Source organism: Oratosquilla oratoria, chromosome 14 (assembly GCF_046742065.1).
Source record: "Oratosquilla oratoria isolate Oo_2021 chromosome 14, ASM4674206v1, whole genome shotgun sequence".
In the NCBI taxonomy this organism is placed as follows: Eukaryota; Metazoa; Arthropoda; class Malacostraca; order Stomatopoda; family Squillidae; genus Oratosquilla; species Oratosquilla oratoria.
In genome coordinates, this window is record NC_134790.1 from 26816892 (window position 1) to 26840483 (window position 23592).

General features: G+C 42.2%; 2 protein-coding genes across 2 annotated transcripts in view; both read right to left on the reverse strand.

The window, feature by feature from the left end:
- Window positions 1-10477: 10477 nt before the first annotated feature.
- Window positions 10478-12616, reverse strand: LOC143032819 (uncharacterized). The gene has a single exon (XM_076197896.1). It carries the CDS (start codon window positions 11909-11911, stop codon window positions 10478-10480), a length of 1434 nt encoding a protein of 477 aa, XP_076054011.1. The 5' UTR covers window positions 11912-12616.
- Window positions 12617-20822: 8206 nt separating this feature from the next.
- The window catches only part of LOC143032604 (uncharacterized), a 204340-nt gene continuing 201570 nt past the window's right edge, over window positions 20823-23592 (reverse strand). The window contains exons 27-28 of the mRNA XM_076197475.1: window positions 23189-23371; window positions 20823-22607 (exon numbers count right to left, since the gene is read on the reverse strand). Of these exons, the coding sequence (XP_076053590.1) occupies window positions 22381-22607; window positions 23189-23371 (410 nt within the window). The 3' untranslated portion in view covers window positions 20823-22380. The remainder of the gene's footprint in view (window positions 22608-23188; window positions 23372-23592) is intronic.

A 23592-nucleotide genomic window follows, 5' to 3' on the forward strand; every position in this document is an offset into this window, starting at 1 on the left:
CCCCCTTCCCCCTCTCTCTCTCTCTCTGTATATATATAATATATATATGTATATGCATTGGTGGGATTCAGCTGGTTCTTACCGATTCGTACGAACCTGCTATTGGAATTTCATGAGCTTCGTGAACCGGTTATTAAAAAATGTCTTATGCAGGCTATAATACAGCCTAAGTGGTATCTGTATGCTACTGGGACAGTGAGAGAACCTGTCATTTTTTCCACCACTATATTTATATATATATATATATATATATATATATATATATATATGTATATATATGTATATATATATGTGTATATATATATGTATATATATGTATATATATATATGTGTATATATATATGTATATATATATATATACATATATATATAGTGTATATATGCGGAAAAACACAAAGGAGAAAGATAAACTGATGACCAAGCGCTTTCGTCTATTCAGACATCCTCAGGGTACTGAGGATGTCTGAATAGACGAAAGCGCTTGGTCATCAGTTTATCTTTTTCCTTGGTGTTTTTCCGCATATTTAGAATCACGAGTTTATGTGATTTATCATGCATATATGTATATATATTTGTGTGTATTTACCTAGTTCTGTTGTACGGGGCTGGAGATTGCTCATAGGTTCCAGATCCTTTCCTTTCATTTGTCAAATTTTCCTTGATTTTTTATTATAGCGTTGCCTTGGGTTATATTTTTCCCAACTATTCCATAACTTTACACTTCTATAGAGGAAACTGTACCTCTTGACAGCTGTTACACACTTTTTTTTTCTATTAAGACCTCTTGTTGACTTTTTTTCTCGTTACCAGTAATTATTTTCTGTCCACTTTTTTTTTCCAAACCCGTTTCCAGTTTAAATATCATGAACGTGACGCCTCTCTCTCTTCGTTCTTCCAAGGTTGAAAATCCCACTTTCTTCAGTCTTTCCTCATGTATTATTTAGATCAGGGGTCGTCTTGATTGCCGCCTTTTGTATTCTCTCAAATTTTCTTATATCGTTCGTATGATGACCACGTGTTGCGTATTCCAGTCTGGGCTACGTCAAGCTCTCATTGATTGCCTCCATCATGTCCTCATACATCTAGTGAAGTGCCGCTCATATATTTGTTTAAGAGATTGTAATTTTCTATTGTTATTTTCTTTGTGCGTGCTTCATGTGAAAAGTCGTCTTTGATTGTGATTCCTATGGGCTTTTCCTCCTCCGCTTTTGCCATTATTCAATTTCCCACGAGTATGTGTGTGTGTGTACGCATGTGTACATATGTGTGTATTCAAACGTATACATGTGTACATATGTGTGTATTTAAACGTGTACATATGTGTGTATTTAAACGTATACATGTGTACATGTGTGTATTTAAACATATACATGTGTACATATGTGTGTATTTAAACGTATATATGTGTACATATGTGTATGTAAACGTGTACATGTGTATTTACCTAGTTGTATTTTACGGGAAGGGGAGCTATGCTCGTAGTGTCCCGTCTTCATATCTCATTTTATGTGTGTATTTAAACGTATACATGTGTACATATGTGTGTATTTAAACGTGTACATGTGCGTGTGTGCAAACAGGAACGTACGTGAGAATTGTATATGAATCCTGTTTTTAATCAAGGCAGCATACCAGAAGATCTTGTAAGACAGATGTGGTCCCACGCCATTTGGGCGGTGTGATCAGAAAATAATTGCCTTAACTGACCAGCGTGACACGCAAGGCTGCTCTTCTCACATCAATTATTACATTTCTCAAATGTTCACTCCCCCCCCCCTCTCTCTCTCTCTCTCTCTCTCTCTCTCTCTCCTCTCTTTGTCTTCCCTCTCTTTACCTCTCCTTACCTCCTCTCTCTCTCCCTCCCTCCCCTCCCCTCACCTTCTCTCTCTCTCTCTCTATATATATATATTTTTTTTTCTCCCCTCTCTCTTTCTCCGTTCCTCTTTCTCTCCCTCTCCTCTCTTTACCCCTCTCCTGACCTCCTCCCTCCCCTCACCTCACCTCCTCTCTTCCTCTCTCTCTCTCTCTCTCTCTCTCTCTCTCTCTCTCTCTCTCTCTCCCCTCACCTCCTCTCTTTCTCTCCCCTCACCTCTCTGTCTCTCTCTTTCTCTCTTTTCCTCCCTCCCCTCTCTCTCTCTCTCACTTCCACTCTCTGTCTTTCTCTCAAAGAAGAATGCTGATCGATTTTACTCCCACAGCCCCTCCTTCGGCTCCTCCTTGACCACACCTCCTCTGTGACTCCGCCTCTTCGGAGCGATGTTGTCCCCCAAGGATAGAAGCGCTGGTTATCGGCGACGAACTCCAAATCAAGATCTCTCCTCTCCTTTCCTTTGTCCCATATTTCATCTCATCATTTCTCCAGTAAGTTCATAGTTTATCTCCCAAATGGATGACGGACAGGTTGAAAGATGAGATCGGAATGAAAAGAGGAATTTAAGTAAGAAAAAAAAAAAAAAAAAAAAAAACCGGGGAAACACACCTTGGATCCAAATATAACGATATGGCAAGATTGGTTAAAAAGAGTACGCGCACAGCGAAACTTAACTATGAAATTAAGGTTGCCAGACAAGCGAGACCCAACCCAAAGGGCTTCTTTTATCTCTACAGAACAAGAAATAAGAAAAGGATAGGCCCAATTCAAAATGACGAAAATGTCATGATAGAACCGGAGGAAAAAAAGACTGAGTCGTTTAACAAATATTTTCTCTCGGTGTTTACTAAGGTGAAAGTTAATGAAGAGATTAATCAGGAAATCGAAATAAATAATAGAATTAATAAATTTAATAGGAACTTTGGTATGCTTTCGGTGTTGTTCAGAGACCGCAATGTCCCTAGAAAATGTAAGGTGCTGATGTATACAACAGTATTAAGACCAATTTTGCTTTATGAATCAGAAACATGGACAATGACAAGCAAAACAAAGAGTAAAATCGTTGCTGCAGAAATGAAAGTTCTGAGGAAAATCAAAAGAGTGTCTAGACTGGACCGATTGAGAAACATGGACATAAGAGCAGAATTGAATGTAAAGAATATACTAGAACATATAGAAGAAAATCGCCTGAGATGGTATGGACATGTGCAGAGGATGGAGGATGGGAGACTGCCCAGGGCTGCACTTCATATGCGGCCGGAAGGTAGAAGACCGGTGGGCAGGCCTAGAAAAAGATGGATGGAAGGAGTTAAGGAAGCTTTGGCGATTCGAGGAGAAGACCTTACAGAGATACTGCAAAATGAAGTCTACAGAGATAGAGAAAGATGGAGAGAAATTAGGAAACGAGGACCACTGGCTGACAGGAGATAATTCTACCAGGCGGATGGTAAGAGTGGGTAAGAGAGTTTACTAAGGAGAGGTTAGATAAGGTACCTGACTACGATCCGATTTTCAGTGGGATTGAAAAAAGAAACTAATATCAGCATTAGTAAGGTAGAAGTTGTCAAGCAGATTGATAGTAAAGCTACAAAATCCCCGGGCCCAGACGAAAATTTTCCAAGAGTGCTTAAAGAGTGTAAATTTGAAATCTGCGACCAGTTAACAGAAATATTTACTAAGTCGGTAGACAGTAGTTTTGTGCCTGTTGCTTGGGGGCAGGTGAACGTTGTTCCTGTTTTCAAAGAGGGAGACAAGTCGTCTAAATGCAACTACAGGCCAATCAGTTTGACATCAGTTATAGGTAAAATGCTTGAATCAATAATAGTTAATAGACTTAGAGAACACATCAAGAGACATAATTTGATTCGTGACTAGAGATGCAAAAAAAAAAAAAAAAAATATATATATATATATATATATATATATATAGATATTTTCGTTTTTTTTATATATTTTGTTTTAAAATAACTCAGCAAGGAAAAGAACCATATTACATTAATTTTTCTATGTTAGAATATCAAATAAATCAGTATACCCCTCACTTAAGGTTTTCTATGGTGTTAGGGCACTTCCATTTTCTGTGGTTTCATGTTTTGATGTGTTTCAATTATTTTACAATGTACAATTGCCCTACTTATTTTTGGCAGTTTTAAAAATGTTTCGGACAAGAATAGCAACTCGCCCAGTATTCTTTTTTATTACATTTTCGTGTCTGTTCATTTACATGCTTTTTTTTTTTTTTTTTTTGCTAAATAGTAACTACCTTAAAAAATGTGACAAACAGCGAAATACTCGAAATGGTGTAGCAGACGACACGTTTTTCTTGACTGACTAATGACATCTATCACTCTTATTTGACAAGTAATACGATTAATATACGTTGCAGAGGAGAGAGAGAGAGAGAACGCAGGAATCCGTTTACGTAGTGGTCGATGGTAGACTTACAACCAGCTTCAAGCTGTGAGTGGTGTTGAGTGCAGTGACAAACTAACCAAAACTAACTCATATACTTATAAGTTATGTTATATCTCTATTATTAAATCAATTATTTTCTTTTATTTATTCAGCAGAGGGCTTGTGATCCAATTATGTTATGTTGTAATGAAAAAAAAAATTCTAACTTGTTTTTTATGAGTTTTTTTTTCTGAATCTCGTCCAAATTTGTTCAGATATTAAATATTTAGTATATAAAAACAGGTGCAAGTATGTTATTCATCCCTCCACATATGTGCATCTATCTTATTCAAAGAGGCATTAGACAGAGTATAAAAATAAACAAGTAATTGACCATTTTAGTCAGTCAGATGCTGCAAGCCTGCAACAAGTGTAGATACTGTGTATGGACCAGTATGGTAATTGGCTGGCTACCTTACAAAATTTACCTTTTATCTTGGCATACTTTTCAAAGATTAAACACTCCGATTTCCCAAAGTGACCCTGGACGTTGCCTAAACACAGATCCGCCACTTGGACAGTGGAAAAGGGGTTAACATAGTAGTGGGGGGGGGGAAACTGTTGTACTCCCCGCCACCCATCAAGGCTCAGAGCTTACTTTCTACCTGACTTTTTGCTCGCTATCCCTTAACTTTAACCTACAATCATACATAACATAATTGGATCACACGCCCTCTGCTGAATAAATAAATGAAAATAATTGATTTAATAATAGGGTTATAACATAACTTATAAACCACTCACAGCTTGAAGCTTGTTGTTAGTCTACCATCGACCACTACGTAAACGGATTTCTGCGTTCTCTCTCTCCTCTGGAACGTATATTAATCGTATTACTTGTCAAATAAGAGTGATAGATATCATTAGTAAGTCAAGAAAAATGTGTCGTCTGCCACACAATTTTGAGTATTTCGCTGTTTGTCACATTTATTAAGGTATTTACTATTTACCAAAAAAAAAAAAAAAAAAAAAAAAAAAAGCATGTAAATGAACAGGCACGAAAATGTAATAAAAAAAAGAATACTGGGCGAGTTGCTATTCTTGTCCGAAACATTTTTAAAACTGTGCCAAAACTAAGTGCGGCAACTGTACATTGTAAAATAAATAAAACACATCAAAACAGGAAACGAAACCACAGAAAATGAAATTGCCCTAACACCATAGAAAACCTTAAGTGAGGGGTATACTGATTTATTTGATATTTTAACATAGAAATGTTATTGTAATATGGTTCTTTTCCTTGCTGAGTTATTCAAATATATATATATATCTATGTTTTTTTGGTCAAGTCTTTAAAAAAAATGTTAAAAAAAACAGCATGTTTTTTTTTTATTTGCATCTCAAGACTTATGTACGATTGTAGGTTAAAGTTAAGGGATAGCAAGCAAAAAGTCAGGTAGAAAGTAAGCTCTGAGCCTTGATGGGTGGCGGGGGGTACAACAGTTTCCCCCCATTACTATGTTAACCCCTTTTCCACTGTCCAAGTGGCGGATCTGTGTTTAGAAAACGTCCAGGGTCACTATGGGAAATCGGAGTGTTTATCTTTGAAGAGTATGCTAAGATAAAAGGTAAATTTTGTAAGGTAGCTGGCCAATAGCCATACTGGCCTATATACAGTATCTACACTTGTTGCAGGCTTGCAGCATCTGACAGTGACTAAAATGGTCAATTACTTGTTTATTTTTATACTCTGTCTAATGCCTCTTTGAATAAGATAGATGCACATATGTGGAGGGATGAATAACATACTTGCACCTGTTTTTATATACCGGTACTAAATATTTAATATCTGAACAAATTTGGACGAGATAAAAAAACTCATAAAAAACAAGTTTATACATATATATATATATATATATATATATTTATATGTATATATTGTAAAGAACCCCCCCCCCCCAGGAGACTGGAGGTTTGTCACCCGATTTCAATTCATGGGTCCGTTGCACTTAAGAGACGTGACGGTAATGTTTCGAGCGAGCTTCGCCCGCTCACACTCGCCACCTCGTCCCGTGGTGAGTTCTCAAGGCGACGAAAACGCAAAGTAGACTTATATCCTCTATTTACACAGAGCCACTACAAAAGAATACTGGGCTGTAGGAGGCACCTCGGGTCACTTGCCAGCCCTCGAAAGGCTACTTGAAGCCTCGCTACAGCTTACAAACGCAATAATAATCCGAGCGAGAACCACGACGCCTTCTCCCGTCACCTGTCCTGCTCGTCTGCCTCCTCCCCGGGATAGCGTGCCCACGCAGTCCCGCCAAGCACGCCTCGACCAATCACAGTCGCTGCTCGACGTCACGTGCTTCCAGGTGGCGTCCATCTTTGGCGCCAAGGATCACGACGAAAGCGTCATCTCCGATGTCACGATGTCGACAGGATGCAATAGGGGCCGCTTTCGTAACACTACCCCCACCTGTAAAGAGATGGAGCAACCTCGCTCCCCAACTCCCTCATCCATACATACATACATCACAAAAAAAGAGAAACTAAAAATTTACTTTTTGGTATCACAGAACTAACTAAGGACGTAATCTTCACTCCATACCGGTAGACGACGTTCCCGCCTGGGTCTCCTTACCACGAACCCAGCGTCGACGTCTGTGAGTGCCCCCTCTAAGGGACACAGCTCCTCTGCTGCAATCTCCTCCAGCACCAGTGACGCGGTCCTCCTCGGGTCCGGGTCTCCGTCCGCCCCCACCGTCAGTGACGCGTCGTCTCCCACCATCCATGGCTCGTCGTCCCCCAGGTTTCGGTCCCCGTCCTCCTCGTCGCTGCTCGATTGAGAAGCTTGCTCCCCCCAGGAGAAGTTGCCAGGACCGTGGTACCTCCACAGCCTATCAGCATGCACCACCAATGCTCTCCTCCTTGCCCCCTGGCGGATCCTGAAGGTGACGTCCGAGATGACCTTCTCCACCACATATGGCCCCTCCCAGGGGCTCTGGAGCTTGGGAGACAACCCCTTCTTACGCCGAGGGTTGTGCAACCACACTTGATCCCCCTCGTTAAAGGGCGGTGACGTAGCTCGACGGTCGTACCGATCCTTCATCGCCTCGCCCGACACCTTCAGGTTAGATCTCACCTGATGGTGCACCTCACGGAGGCGGTCCTGGAGGGCCGCTGCGTACTGGGTGACCGAAGTGGGCATGTCCTCGTCCGGCGGCCTGCCAGTCACAAGGTCCACTGGCATCCGCAGCTCCCGCCCGCACATCAACCGGGCTGGCGTGTACCCGGTTGCCTCATGTTCAGCTGAACGGTAGGCCCATAGAAGCAGGGGGATTTTTAAGTCCCACTCTTCCTGACTCTCCTGGCAACACTTCGCCAACTCCTGCCCCAGCGTGCGGTTGAAGCGTTCCACCATGCCGTCCGACTGCGGCCGCAGGGGCGTGGTGCGAGTCTTCTTGATGCCCAGCAACTGACAGCACTCCCGGAATACTGCCGACTCAAACTCCCTTCCTTGGTCGGAGTGTAGCTCGTGCGGAGCTCCAAACCGGGCGAAAAACTCGTCCACTAACACGCCTGCCACGGTGGCGGCCTCATGGTTCGGCAGCGGGTATGCCTCCGGCCATTTCGTAAAATAATCCATGGCCACACACACGAAGCGGTTACCTCGGACCGTCTGAGGAAATGGCCCTAGGATATCCACCGCCACCCTCTCCATAGGCGCCCCAACCTGATACACTTGTAAGGGAGCAGCTGACCTCCTCCCGGGGCCCATCTTTCCACAGCACACGTCGCAAGATTTGCACCACTCGCTCACGTCCTTCCGCATGCCCACCCAGTACACTCGCTGCATTAAACGCCCCAGGGTTTTCTTCACACCGAAGTGGCCACTCGCACTGCCACTGTGAGCCTCGCGCACTAACGCTTCCCTCCTACTAATGGGAACAATGGTTTGCCAGAAGGATATACTGCCGTCACACGAGTGCCACTGCCGCTGCAGCACACCCTCACTCACTCGCAACACTGACCATTGTTGCCACAACGCCTTCGCTGCCGGGCTTAGCGGTGCCACACTTTCCCAAGGCGGTTTTTCTTCACCCTCCTCCCTCAGTGTCACTATGGGCCCAATATCAGCGTCATCTCGCTGGGCCTGCCTGAGGTCCTCTCCCCACTTCGTGTCAACAGCAAGAGCAGCAGCCTTCACGCTCACAGGTTCCGTTTCACGGCGGCTACAATGCTTACAGTCGCTATCGCAGGGACGGCGGCTCAGGCTGTCAGCATTGTTATGCATGTTCCCTGGCCGATACTCGATGTGGTAGTCGTGCTGCTCCAGCTTCCCAATCCACCTAGCCAACTGCCCCTCCGGATTTCTGAGGTTTTTGAGCCACCTCAGAGCGGCGTGGTCGGTCCTAATCTTGAACTTGGCCCCGTACAGGTAAGGATGGAAGTGATCAATCGCCAGAATCACCGCCAACAACTCCTTACGGGTGACGCAATAATTCCTCTCTGGTGCTGAGAACTTCCTGCTAAAGTAGGATACGACCCACTCCTGTCCATCTTTCTCCTGAGACAAGACAGCCCCTACTCCCTCAGCACTTGCGTCACAATCCAACACGTACGGTCTCGTGGGGTCCGGGTACGGCAACACAGGGGAGTTAGCGAGAGCCTCCTTCAATGTATCAAAGGCCCGTTGACATTCTTCACTCCAGTGAAAGGAGGCCCCTTTCCGAGTCAAGTGGTGGAGTGGAACTGCGATTTGTGCGAACCCCTTGACGAACCGCCTGTAGTACGTACACAAACCAATAAACCCGCGCACTTCCGTCACACTGCGCGGAACCGGCCACTCCTTAACCGACTCTACCTTACCAGGGTCTGTTTTCACCCCCTCACTACTCACTATGTGCCCCAGAAAAGGAACCTCCCTCTGAAAAAGGCAGCACTTCTTCGGGCTGAGTTTCACCTTTGCTGCCCTAAACCTATCCAATACTACCTTAAGCCTTTCCAGAGCACACTCAAATGAATTCCCATACACTAGCACATCGTCTAAATATACCAGGGCGCTTTTCCAGAGCAGCCCATCCAACACACGCTCCATCAGGCGCTCAAAGGTTGCCGGGGCATTCACTAGGCCAAAACTCATCACTTTGAATTGATATAGCCCCTGCCCATACGAGAAGGCTGTCTTCTCTCTGTCCTCCTCCGCTACCTCCACTTGATGGTAACCAGACTTCAAGTCCAAGGTCGAGAACCACTGGGCTCCCGCGAGCGCGTCAAGAGTGTCATCCACCCTCGGTAGAGGGTACGAGTCCTTGGTTGTCACCGCGTTAAGGCCCCGATAGTCCACACAACACCTGGTGGACCCATCCTTCTTCTTAACGAGTACGACGGCCGCACTCCAGGGACTAGCCGACTTTTCAATTACCCCTTGTGCGCGCAGTTCCTCCACGGCTTTCTCCACTTCCAGCCGACGGGCGGGTGCGATCCTTCGGGGCGGCAGCTTGACCGGCTGACTATCCCCTGTGTGTATGCGGTGTTTCACCAGGCTGGTCCGGCCCAGGTCGGTATCCCCCTTCGAGAAGACGTCTGCATACCGTGTCAACACTTTCCTCACCTCGTCAACCTGTTCCCCAGACAGACATACCGAGCTCCTCTGCAATAGATCCTGCAGATGAGGTGGGACTTCAGTGTTACCCCCCTGCGTGTCCTCGAAGTGACCTTCCGTGATCATAGTCGCCTGTCCACCACCCTCGTCCGGGCCCAGGCTTTCCCCTTCCTGCTCCTCACTTAGACGGCAACGGTGGCTGGTTTCGGGTGGTGGTACAGTGTGGGCTTCCTCTGCGTCAACGGCGCCCTCCCTAAGCGGCACCACGTCACCTCCGACCGACATGGTCATCTCCCCGAAATCCAGCACCGCCCTGCTTTGCTGGAGGTAGTCTAGACCGAGCAAGTTCTCCCCGACGTCAGCTACAAAAACAGGAAGATGCTCCTCAGTGTTGCCAACCGTTACCCTGGCATGCACTGGTCCCCTCAGCTGCGTGCAGTGCCCCGTAATCCCACACAGCTGTTGCTGGGCCACCGGGGGTCGTCCAGTTGCCACCATGCCGTCCTGCACGAAGGTGCGTTCTGCGCCCGAGTCCACCGTGAAGCAGCAAGACTTACCGTCCACTTGCCCGCCTACCTGAACGGTCCGGGCGCCCTCGGCGCGGCAACTTAAACGGACTGGGGTCTCCCGTCTTCCGGCTGGTATTCGACCCCTTCCGCCAGCCCCTCCCAGTTTCCCGCTACCTTCTTGCTATCCTTGTCGGAGACGATGGCACACCCTGCCGTCTTATACCCCTCACCACAACTCCAGCAACAGGGTTTGTACCGATGCGGCCCTGCTCCAGCACCGACAGCCTTTCCGCCGTGCGTTCCCTGCGGGCAGTACTTTTTGGAATGCCCTTGTTGCCCACACGAGTAGCATTTACCCCAGAACTCACCTGAGGGTGATGCAGGTCTAGAGGGGGATTTGTCCACTTTCCCCTTCTTTGCTCTCACCTTGTATGAGTCACTGTTCCAGCTGGGTCGCTCCCGCGTAATCCGGAGAAACGACTCCATCTCCAGGCCCCTCGCCAGGGCCTCCTGTAGGTCCTTGGGGTGCGCCTGCTGGACGTATATCCTCAGCTGCTGGTTATCGATAGCGTCAACAAACTGATCCCGCAAGAGAATGGTGATCATCTCCTCACTGGCCTCCGGGTACGCACGGCGCACCAATACCTCCAAATCCTGCGCTAAGCGTGTCAGGGTCTCTCCCGGGCCTCTTACCCGGGCCCGGAACCTTGTCCTGAACACCTCAGTTTGATGCTGATGCCCGTACCTCCTCTCCAACGCCGCCGTCACCTTACTATAGGAGCTCCGCTGGGTGGCTGGTAGTTGGTTCAGGACTTCCAACGCTGGGCCTTTGAGCGCCCACACAAGCTGCATGGCCATCTCAGGTCGACTCCACTGGTGGGCGCTAGCCAGGAGCTCGAACTGTGTCTTGTACGCTTCCCAAGACACTGTCCCGTCGAACTCCTGCGGGCGGCGCCTCGTCCCACTCCCTAGCCTCCGTGACGTGGAGCTGGCAGCCGAGAGGCCCGACTTTACCGAGGCTGGCGGGGATGGCGGAGGCGACAAAACATTCGCCGGGGCACCTGGGGGAGACGGAAACGCCTTTGCCAATGGAGAACGGCTCTTGAGTCCTTCGTGCCGACTCTTAGCTTCGTCCTCGTCACTATCTTCCGCCTCGCTAGCTTGCTCACTCTCCCGGGGCAGCGTATCCTCATGCCGGAAGAGGGCAGGGGGCACTTGTGCTGCCACAACTTCATCCACATACCTCCTAAGGTCACTGGCCACTTTTTCCACCTCTCCCTTCACCTCGTCCCTGGTGAAAACTGCCTCTAAAACTTCTCCTTTCACCCGCGAGCACTCCTCCTTAACGAGTCCAAACACCTGTTTGAACACACTGTCAACACGGTTCGCCACAGCTTGAATTTCGGCTTGCTGTGCTCTTCCTTGCTCCGATAAAGCATGGTTCACCATTGCTTGCAGTTCAGCGTGCTGTGTCCTTCCTTGCTCCGCCATAGCCCTTATAACGTCTGCTAGTGTGGTTTCCATATTAGCCATGCTAGTGTAATAACTCTACGGCACTGAAAACGACCACAATACCACTTACCTGGGCACAACACTTTGGACCTGTCACCTGTCACGACAAAATGATCGCGGCTTTTCCCGCTCACACTCGATAGATCACCGCGACGCACTTAAAATGCACTTACACTTACAGATCCCACTTCTGACACCACTGTAACGAACCCCCCCCCAGGAGACTGGAGGTTTGTCACCCGATTTCAATTCATGGGTCCGTTGCACTTAAGAGACGTGACGGTAATGTTTCGAGCGAGCTTCGCCCGCTCACACTCGCCACCTCGTCCCGTGGTGAGTTCTCAAGGCGACGAAAACGCAAAGTAGACTTATATCCTCTATTTACACAGAGCCACTACAAAAGAATACTGGGCTGTAGGAGGCACCTCGGGTCACTTGCCAGCCCTCGAAAGGCTACTTGAAGCCTCGCTACAGCTTACAAACGCAATAATAATCCGAGCGAGAACCACGACGCCTTCTCCCGTCACCTGTCCTGCTCGTCTGCCTCCTCCCCGGGATAGCGTGCCCACGCAGTCCCGCCAAGCACGCCTCGACCAATCACAGTCGCTGCTCGACGTCACGTGCTTCCAGGTGGCGTCCATCTTTGGCGCCAAGGATCACGACGAAAGCGTCATCTCCGATGTCACGATGTCGACAGGATGCAATAGGGGCCGCTTTCGTAACAATATATATATATATATATATATAAAACCGCGATAAAAAAAAAAAAAAATTTTTTTTTTTTTTTTTTTTTTACAGCATGGTTTCTCCAAGGGTAAGTCATATGTGACTAATCTTCTATCCTTTTACACTAAAGTATATAAGGCGTCAGATAACAGTGATAGTTGTGATGTTATTTACTTTGACTTTAGCAAAACGTTCGACAAGGTGCCCCACCAGAGACTACTAAATAAAATCAAAGTCCATGGCATAGGAGGAAAAGTGTTAGAATGAATTAGAGCTTGGATCAGTGACAGAAAACAGCGGGTCACCATAAATGGTGTAAAATCCAGATGAGTGAGTGTTTCTAGTGGGGTCCTCCAGGGCTCGGTTTTGGGCCCCTTATTGTTCATTATGTACATAAACGACTTGGACAATGGGATTAATAGTGATGTTAGTAAGTTTGCGGACGACACTAAAATAGGATGCCTAATTAGGTCAGGAGACGACGCCGAGATTCTGCAGGATGATCTTAACAAATTGTTCACATGGTCGGTGAAATGGCAAATGAACTTCAATATCTCAAAGTGCAGCGTGTTAAACGTAGGGCTACACAACCCTGAAATTAGATATAGCTTAGATAACACGTATTTAGAGAAAACCGAGTGCGAGAGAGATTTGAGAGTTCTAGTGTATTAGCGCCAGGAATATAGGTTTCATTGCTAGGACAGTTATGGATAGAAGTGCAGAGGTAATTATCAAACTCTATTTTCCTTTAGTTAGACCCATCCTTGACTATGTGGTACAGTTTTGATCTCTGTCTTATAGAACGGACACCAATTCACTAGAAACATTACAGAGGAGAATAAACAAAATGATACATGGGCTCAGAAATTTACCTTACGAAGAGAGGCTTAGACACCTTAACCTCACTCTCTGGAAAGACGCAGAGTGTGGGGTGATCTAAAAGAGTTGTTTAAGTGGATCAAAGGCTTTCACAAGTGTGATGCAAACAAGGTCATCATATTGAGACAATAGAGCACGCCTCACAGTAATTTATTTAAATTGGACAAATTTAGATTTAAGAAGGAAATAGGCAAGAATTGGTTTAATAAGAGGATCGTCAACGAATGGAATAGACTTAGTAACCATGTAGTGAGCACTGAAACTATCATTTGTTTTAAGACACGGTTAGACAACTTCATGGATAGGGATCACAGGTGGTAATGGACATGGAACTGCCTAGTGTAGGCCTTATGGTCTCCTTCATTCATATGTTCTTATACCCTGATGGTTGTCCATCTGCATGGGTATCCTTCATCTGTCCTGCACAACCTTTTATTTGTTATTTTCTATTTTCCCCAATTACATTTAAGGCGTCTAGAATCGAAAGGGGGAAATGGTGGTGCCATGTGTAAGCTATTTTGCCTCTTAACATCAAGCACTCTAAGAACCATATTTTCGTACCCAGGAGTTGTGGCATTTACCCCTTTCCATTCTTTGTTGTGTTTGAGGATGGCAACTGGCAACAGTTTTTGGCATATTAAACACCATTTGAAGACGAAACCAGTATTGAGTGTATGGTGTTTCGCTCGGAGGTAATTATATGGAATACAAAGACGTAGAATACGAACTCTAAGGCCCCTTTCACAATAGGCAACTAGTGACCGTCACTAGTTGCCTACCATTATTTAATTGAGCCTTTCACACCAGGTCACTGCGGTTGCCCGGTTGCGCAACAGGCTATGGCTGTTGCCCGCTCCAGTAACAAGTGACCGTCATTGGCAGTTGCTGCCACCGACCGTCTCTTTTTCTTGACCAGCAAAGCCATCAGAAGCACCTCCTCCATTGATGCCATTTTTTTGACTAATGGGATGATGAGAAAGGATTCCACAACTCGGTGACAGTCACTGGTTGCTTGTAGTTGCCCGAGACTTTCACACTAGGCAACTAGTGACCACCACTAGTGATGGTCACTAGTTGCCTTTGTTCCCGAGGCTTGAAGATTGGACCAGACGACTTTCTGTTGGTGCGACTTCTAGCAACCAGAATTAAGACTCGTCTACACCATAATCAAGACTTCATTTCACCCACCTGTTCTTACGTGCTACATACAAGCGCACAATTAGCTTCTCTACCTGGTAACTGTTTAGGTACCCATATATAATTCGTGTAACATATATGCATTTAGAATCTGGTGCTTGATGTGCATTGCTACATTTTTCTTATTCTATCTCAATTTATGTTGTTTGTGTCTGTTTTACTATTGTAAATAATAATTAACTTTAATGAAAATTTTTATCCTGCCTGAACTCTTTGTCGGTCGTACGAGCTTCGCACGGCCTTAATTTTTTTTCCCGAATAAACTAGCTCATAGGTTGGTCGTGACACACATAAGTAGCAGCATTGTTTCTAATGCCCTTGTGATATTCACAAATGCGTGTTTGTAGGTCACGTGGTGTCTCACATAGTGTAAGACTTGTTATTCATGGAATAATATCATCCACCTAATGAAGTATGCGCCAGGAGGCATTTAGCTACGGCCAAAGCCGTTATCTTTGACCTACAGTATGTACTTCAGGTACTGGTGGGCCAGGTAGTAATAGTCGCTGCTGGGAATCGGAGAAAAGTATGGGACTTGAACCCAGAACTAAGCGAATACGAGACCAGAACGCTTCCGATTACGCCACAGCGTATGGATTACTGGTATAAGGCTGAGTTGATGATATGTGAAAGTGAGGATAATGAGGGAGTGTCTGGAAGCAGTTTCTCGAGGACCAAATCTATGTACGAACCAAGAGGATTGACCACGTGGCATCAAAAAGGACGCGCTACAACCTGAGCACACATCTGCCTGTGGCAGCATGACCCAACCTAACCCAATCCAATGTAATTATCCCTAATTGCGCAAAACAAATGTTGCCCATGCGATATAGATATCGGCTTTGGCCCAGGCCCATAGTCAGAATTTATGACTTGGGGGGTGGGGGACTTGCTGAATATTTGGCAGAGGAAGTGAATGTAATGAAAATTACTAATTTTGTATAGCACTTACAGAAACAGTAACACAACAGTGTTGTGACACCACTGCCGAGCCATCAGACACAATGATCATCAGTCAGGGCCAACAGTGCATTGGACATCATGCAGTACAAACATGTGCAGGTGGCATCAAGTTACAAGATAATAGATTAAGGACATATGTTTGCAGCAAACTAACTTGCAGTTCTATTCTGACAGTCAGTGTATACAAAAAATGACAGAAAAATACAAACATATGAGTTTGAGAGTTTGGCGGGGCTACTGATATTTTTTGGGGGGCTAAATATTGTAATTTGGTACATGTAGACTTATTTATCTATTTTATATTATTTTCTTATTTACGTGGGAAACACAACAAAATTGTCATGGAAAAAGAACTGCAAGGTCAGGATAGGTCACAAACATTCAAATATGGAACAGATGGTCAAACACATTAACAAATTGGTAGATGATAAGTTGTGATTTTTAAACAAGTCAACACAACAGAAAGCATGCCACCTTATAAGATTTTTTAAAATTATATTTTATTTCCCTAAGTTTTCATATATTCATTTAATTGAACTTTTGTTTTTTTTATTTCTTTAACTGCAGAGTTCAACTGCAATGACCTTTGCCAATATGGCATCAGCTGGGCAACAGACTCGAGACTTAAATCTTCTGAAGATAATTTGGTATTTGGATATTTGAAAAATGAGATATTGTAATCGAAGTTGTTTTTACTCAAACAAACTTTCAACTGTCGGCAATGGTGAAACGTGTGCCATTGTGATAACCCCAAGGACAACCTCCTAGAGAACACAAATCCAATAATATCTTAGTAAATAAACTAGTGATGAATAAGTACATAAACAACAGCCAATTGCCCATTTCTTCCTCTGAAGGACAAAATTAAACCACTGCACTTTTATTAACAAATTTTTATTTCCATTACAGGATTCCTCTCACAATATCTCTTATTTACACACATGCGAACACAAAAACATGCATACATCAGCTACAGCAGGCACACAAGTAGGTTCCACTTCATCCGCATTCAAAGAAGGAAATATTAGGGTGTAAGGATATGGGTAAAAAAGGCATAAATGACATGTCATCACAGGGTAATGTTTGCTCCTGAAAACATAAGACCAATAGATCATGATGATACCTCCTCTGGTTTATATGAAGTTCGCTGGAACTCGTGTTCAGGTCAGGTCAGCAAACACCGGAGTAAAAAATAAAATATATTAGTATCCACATAAGTACTGTACATCTGATATTTAGAACATATTTGTTTGAAATAATTCATTGGGCGTATATGTAATTTTGCATATATATATATATATATATATATATATATATATATATATGTATAGTGTATGATGATTCAGCAATGGTATCACATTGTGTCTACATCTACATCTACTAATCAGTATATTCATTGAAATTATCACGTGAAGACAGAGCCTTCTAACATTGTATTAATAAAGGCTCCATCCTTACATAGTGTTTCTATTGATAGACCCGTTGGCAACAGCCTTATATGTATATATATATATATATATATATATATATATATATATATATCTATATATATATATATATATATATATATATATATATATATATATATATATATATATATATGGGCATGTATAAATAAAATTATTTCAATACATACATACATATATGAGGCCCCGCGTGGAGAAGTGTCCCATGCGACACAATGGCCGGTTTTGAGTTACGCACATATAACACTATTTTGGCCCTTCTACTTTAATCCGAGCATGTCGGAAAGGACAAAACGTGACCTGCAATATGGTCGAAACGCTCCTAAAACAAAGTGGTAAAACATCATGCTCGCTCGGCCGGCGCAAAATAGTGTTATATGTGCGTAACTCAAAACCGGCCATTGTGTCGCATGGGACACTTCTCCATGCGGGGCCTCATATGTGTATATATACATATATATATATATATATATATATATATATATATATATATATATATATATATATATATACATATACAGTATATATGGGCATGTATAAATAAAATTATTTCAATACATACATATATATATACAGGTAAACGTCGACTTACGATGGCATTAGGTTTCGATAGAGCCATCGTAAGACGATTTCATCGTAAGTCTATCCCCAATTTGTGTATCACTGTTCCGTGGTCACTGTACCTAGCCTACCTGTATATTAACCACCAGAGATACTGAATATAGCCTATTAAACATGTACAGTAGTTTATTTAATTATTTTTATCCTTTTTACCATATTCAAACACTATAATATGTATTTTCAGTACGGAACTTAAATCTTGCGGGCAGCAGCCAATGCCAGCCGTACGACGTGACGTAATAATACTCGCATCATAAAATATAGTCACCGCTTATATCGATCGTTCTCTCTCTCACCCGCGAATTTTGAAAACCACAGAGAATGGGATTCAGGCACATTTGAGAGAATGTAAAAACACAGGGGCGACTACAATAAATATAATCAAGACGCCGATATGGCAGCGTTGCGAATCCACTTGCTCCTCATGACGCCTACGTGTGCGGCACCGTATGGAAGGGGTTAAATTATCATATCGTCGTCGTCATCGTAAAGTCGAACAATCGTAAGTCGCGGCCGTCGTAAGTCGACGTTTACCTATATATATGTATTTACGTAGTTGTATTTACCTAGTTGTATTTTACGGGAAGGGGAGCTATGCTCGTGGTGTCCCGTCTTCATATCTCATTTTATCTAAACTATTTTTAAATTCATGTATTGTTTTTGCACACACCACTTTCTCATCTAACTTGTTCCAACTGTCTATTACTCTGTGAGGAAAGCTGTTATTTTTCAGATCTCTTCTATAGCTGTCTTTTTTTGTTTTCTTTCCGTGTCCTCTTGTATTTCTATCATCCCATTTTATCAGATTCTCTCTATCAGTAATTTCTATGCCTTTCATGATTCTGTAAATAGCTATCAAATCTCCTCTCTCTCTTCTTTGCTCTAGTGTCTGTAATTCAAGTTTTGCTAGTCTCTCTTCATATGATAGTTTTGAGAGTGTTGGTGCCGATTTTGTAATTGCTCTTTGTATTCTTTCAAGTCTTGTTATACATTTTTTTGTACTTGGTGACCACATCATTGCTGGATGTTCCAATCTTGGTCTTATCAAAGTGATTAGTATTTTCTTCACCATTTCTTCATCCAGTTATGTAAATGCCACTTTAATTGTTCTTATTAAATTACAAGTTTCTCCAAAAATCTTATTTATATGTTTCTCAGGTGACATATAATAATGACTCCCAGGTCCTTCTCATTTTCAACTTTTTTTATTCTTTCTTCTACCAATTTATATGATCCTATTATTCTTTTTTTGCTTTTTCCAAATTCCATTATACTACACTTCTTAGTATTGAACTCCATCTCCTACTTCCTACTCCATTCCCATACTTTATTGAGATCACTCTGTATTGACTCACAATCTTCTTCCGTGTTTACTTTTTTAATACTTTTACATCATCTGCAAAGAAGCTCATATAACTTTCAATTCCTTCATCCATATCGTTAATATATATAGCAAACATTATTGGGGCCAGAACTGTTCCTTGTGGAACACCACTTATTACTTCATCCCAATTTGAGTGTCTCTTATCACCACTCTCATTTTTCTTTCTTACAAAAAGTCTTCCATCCATTTAAGCAATTTTCCCTGTATTCCTCCTTCAGTTTCTAATTTCTTAAGCAACTTCTTATGTGGTACTTTGTCAAAAGCTTTTTTTAGGTCTAGAAATGCACAATCAGCCCATCCATCTCTTTCTTGTATTATATCTATTAGCCTTGAATAGAAAGATAATAAATTGGTGACGCATGATCGTTCTTGTCTGAATCCAAATTGCCTTGGATTTTGCACATTGTTTTTTTCCAAATACTTTACCCATCTACTTTTGACAATTCTTTCACAAATTTTTGCTATTGTACTTGTTAGAGAGACTGGTCTATAGTTGGTAGGGTCTTCTTTATTTCCCCCTTTATATATAGGTACTATATTTGCTTTTTTCCAATCCTTTGGAACTTTTCCTTCTTTCAAGGAACTGTTTATTATGCTATGTATTTTATCTGCCAGTTGATTCCTGCATTCTTTCAAAATCCAGTTTGCTATTTCATCTGGTCCATGCAATTTTCTGACATCAAGATTACTCAATTGTTTCATTATTTCATTCTTTGTTACTTCTATTTCTTTCATAGGGGGGACTTTCTTTTCCCATTCAATCTCTCCAGGTTGTATGTTCTCCCTTGTAAATACTGATTTAAAATGCTTGTTCATAATTTCTGCCATTTCTATTTCCTCTGTGTATTCAACTCCTTGTCGTAATTTCTCTAAATCTTGTTTGTTTTTCAGTTTGTTGTTTACAAATCTGTAAAATAGTTTTGGTTGATCTTTACATTTTCCTATGACATCTTTTTCATATTTTCTCTTTTCGTTTCTGCACACTTGTACATATTCATTTCTATAACAAGTATATATTTTCCATTTTTCAGGTCCTTTGTCTTTCTTCCATTTGGTCCTGGCTTTATCTCTTCTGTCTTTTAACTCCCTACAAGTTTTGTTGTACCAGCACTTTACCTATTCTTTTTCTTGTTTTTGTCTTGGGACATACTTTTCCACTTCTTTTTTATAATTTTTTGTCAAAATATTCCATTTCTCTTCCACTGCTCTTTCTTCTTTGTATATTCTCTCCCAGTTTTCTTTTTGAAAGAATTCTCTTATTTTATCAATTTTTTTTCATACATCATTCTTCCTTTTCTATATTGTTCATTTCTTTTCATGTATTTTTCCTCATTTAGTTCCAGTTCAATCAGTATGTGGTCACTTTTACTTATTGGTGTTTTATATACAATCTTTTCCAATATTTTAAGTTCAGATGTGATTATTAGGTCTAGTCTCGATGGTTCTTCTTCATTTCTATACCTAGTGTTCTCCTGTATCCATTGTGTCATTGTATGGTCAATAATCATCTCGAGTAGAACATTTACCTATGAGCCGTCTCCACCCTTTACTGTCATCTTTTCCCAGCAGATTTCTTTGCAATTAAAGTCGCCCATCATAACTATTCTTCCTCCATCTTCCATTATCTTATCTAATGTTATCCTTATGTCTTCTAACATACTTTTATGTTCACTCTCTTCCCATGAGGCTGTTTTTGGAGGCACATAATTTATCACAAACTTTCTGCTCTTCTTATCTCTGTCTTCCACTTCGATCATAATCTTCTCTACTGTATTCTTTCCATATGTGACACTCCTCACATTTATATCTTTCTTAGTCAGGAACATAACTCCACCCCCTTGTTTTGTCTCTCTGTTTCTAATCCAATAATTATATGCATCATGTCCTACACTGTTGGGTGGTAGTGGTCCTTTTAATTTTGTTTCTACAATTCCCATTATGTGCAGTGCTTTTTCCTTCAGATTATCATTCAGCTCACTCAATCCTGTTATTAATCCATCTATATTTGTGTAAGACACTCTTAATTTTCCGCTACTTCCATTGTATTTTCTGTTTCCCTTTTGTTTTTCTCTGGTATGGTCCATCTCCTCACTTTCATATTCACTACTCACCAACAGAATTTCTCTTTTTCTGTCTCTGATCTGTTCTCGTTTTTTTCCGTAGCTTCTTGTCTTTTAATTTTTTTCTCCTCTCTTTCCTTTCTATTCATTTCTCTTTTTATCCATACCTTTTTATATTGTTCACTGTTTGCTTGTTTCCCTGTTTTTGCTAAGATATTCTCTGCTGTCGTTTGTGACCTGAATTTAATCTTCATTGGTCTGGCCTTATCTGTACTATATTTTCCGAGTCTAAACATCTCTTCAATTTGTTTCATGATTTCAGGTTCATCTTCTGGAACTAATTCCTCTTTGATTCTTGTGGTTCTATTAAGATTATACTTCTCTTCCATTCCTAATATAATTATACATTTCTTTTTAACTGCTAAGTCTCTTACTGTATTCTCCTTCTGTCTCATCACTTTAATAACTGAGTCTTCAGTTTGTTCTTTCATTTGCTGTTTTATTATGTCAGTAAATGCAACTTTACTGTTCTTTTGGATTTTTTCCAACCCTGTGCTTCTTTTGCCGGGGACTCTTTATTCTCTTTGTTCTTCTTCTTTAATTCCTCATTCTCATCTTTTACTTCTTTTAACTGTCTTTTTAATTCTTCTATTTCTTTAGTTAGGTTTTTGTTCACCTTCTCTAATTCTTCCAATTTGTCAACTCTCTGCGCAATCTCTGCCATTTTACTGAACCTACTCTCCCAATGTTCGGTCATTTTCTCAAGTTTTTCCTCTAGTCTTGCTAATCGGGAGAGGTTGGTATACCCCCCCCCCCCCCGTCATTAAATCCCTGGAAATTATTATCTTCACCTTCCATTGTGCTGCTCTTATCTATATTTCTAATCTTTACATTTTTGTTAATCCCGTCATCACCAAAATCATCATCAGTCCTTTTCTTGTTTACAAGATGCCTGGCCTCCTGGACCAAGTCCTTCCCTTCCTCATTTCCTTCCATTTCCCTTAGTAATCCCTCCCCTTCTTTTTTATCACCTTCCCACTACACCATGAGCTTTCCCCTTCCCTGTAAATACAATAAGGTACTTCTTTGACATTGAGATCCACTAAAATTTCACTTTTTCTTCGGAACTCCAATCTTCGCTGTCCATCCGACGAATGTGTGTGTCTGTGAGTGTGTTTGTATCACTAATGAGATTTAAAAGTTAAAAGGATTGCACAGACCTATTTTTTTGCAGAGGGGCACATCTCCTGGTATCCAGGTCCCTTCCCCATCAATCTCTTCACATGTGACAATCACCTCTGCCTTGTTGGTCTGGAAGACACTCCCAGGACAGGTGTACTGGATACTTGTGTTAAAGAGTCTAACTCCATTGAAGTTCCAGCTGCCATCATCGGGGGTTTTGGGAGGTGGTTCAAGACATACTGGAAAAAAAAAAAAAATGTATTCCTGCAGTTGGAGGGAGTGATTCTTCAACTGGTTTACATCATTAAAGTACACTGACAGGAGAAATTTTAAATTTATATATACATGACTAAAATAATTAGATTTTAAGGAAGTCTGACCCTTTTGAAAATATTTAGGTGGCAGAAAATATTGTTTTTCCAGTATAAAATAAGGGGTGTAGGACTTTGTCCTCAAGTCCTTTCATTGAAGAATGAGCCCACCCAGCTCTCAGGAGCAAGATTCCTTAGCAAACCCTCTTTCCCCCACAAACAGACTATATCTCTCTGTCATCATGAATGCAGACCCCTAAAGTTAAGTAATGAGATTCATATGTGTGGTAGATAAATGAATGAACTAGTAGAATAAATAAACAAGTAAAGTTTAGGCAAGTACAGAACCTGGTAATAAACTAATAGGTGACCAACTAAGTCAATAAATAACTGAATAAACAAATAATGGAAACACACTAATGATTGAGCTTATGATCAGATAAATATAGAGGAATGTTAACAAACAAATACACAGACAAGGGTCAAGCTGGAGAGTTAGAAAAGGTTACATCTGCAAAGTGGAAAAGTGGAAGGAGTCCAGGTTCCATTGAGGCACTCCACGGTGACAACTTCGTCCCCATTTACAAACTCTGTCCCCGGGCAGGAGAAGTTCAATGTTGCACCCCAGAGGCGATCCCCTGTGAAGTCATTCATGCCTCCTATAGGATTCGAAGGGATGGGGTCCTTGCAAACTGCAAAAGCAAAGATGACCAATGATAAAACCCATACATGGTAGGGATCCTTCATATATATATATTCTGCAAACTGTCAAGCAAATTCATTTGACTCTTAGTGAAGATCCTTTTTCTACATCTTTCTTTGTGTGCTAAGTGATTTAATTCATTTAAGGGGAAACTCATCTGTGCTTAATGATAAAGGGCAGGCATTCTTTTTCTTTTGTCTATTTGAGCTT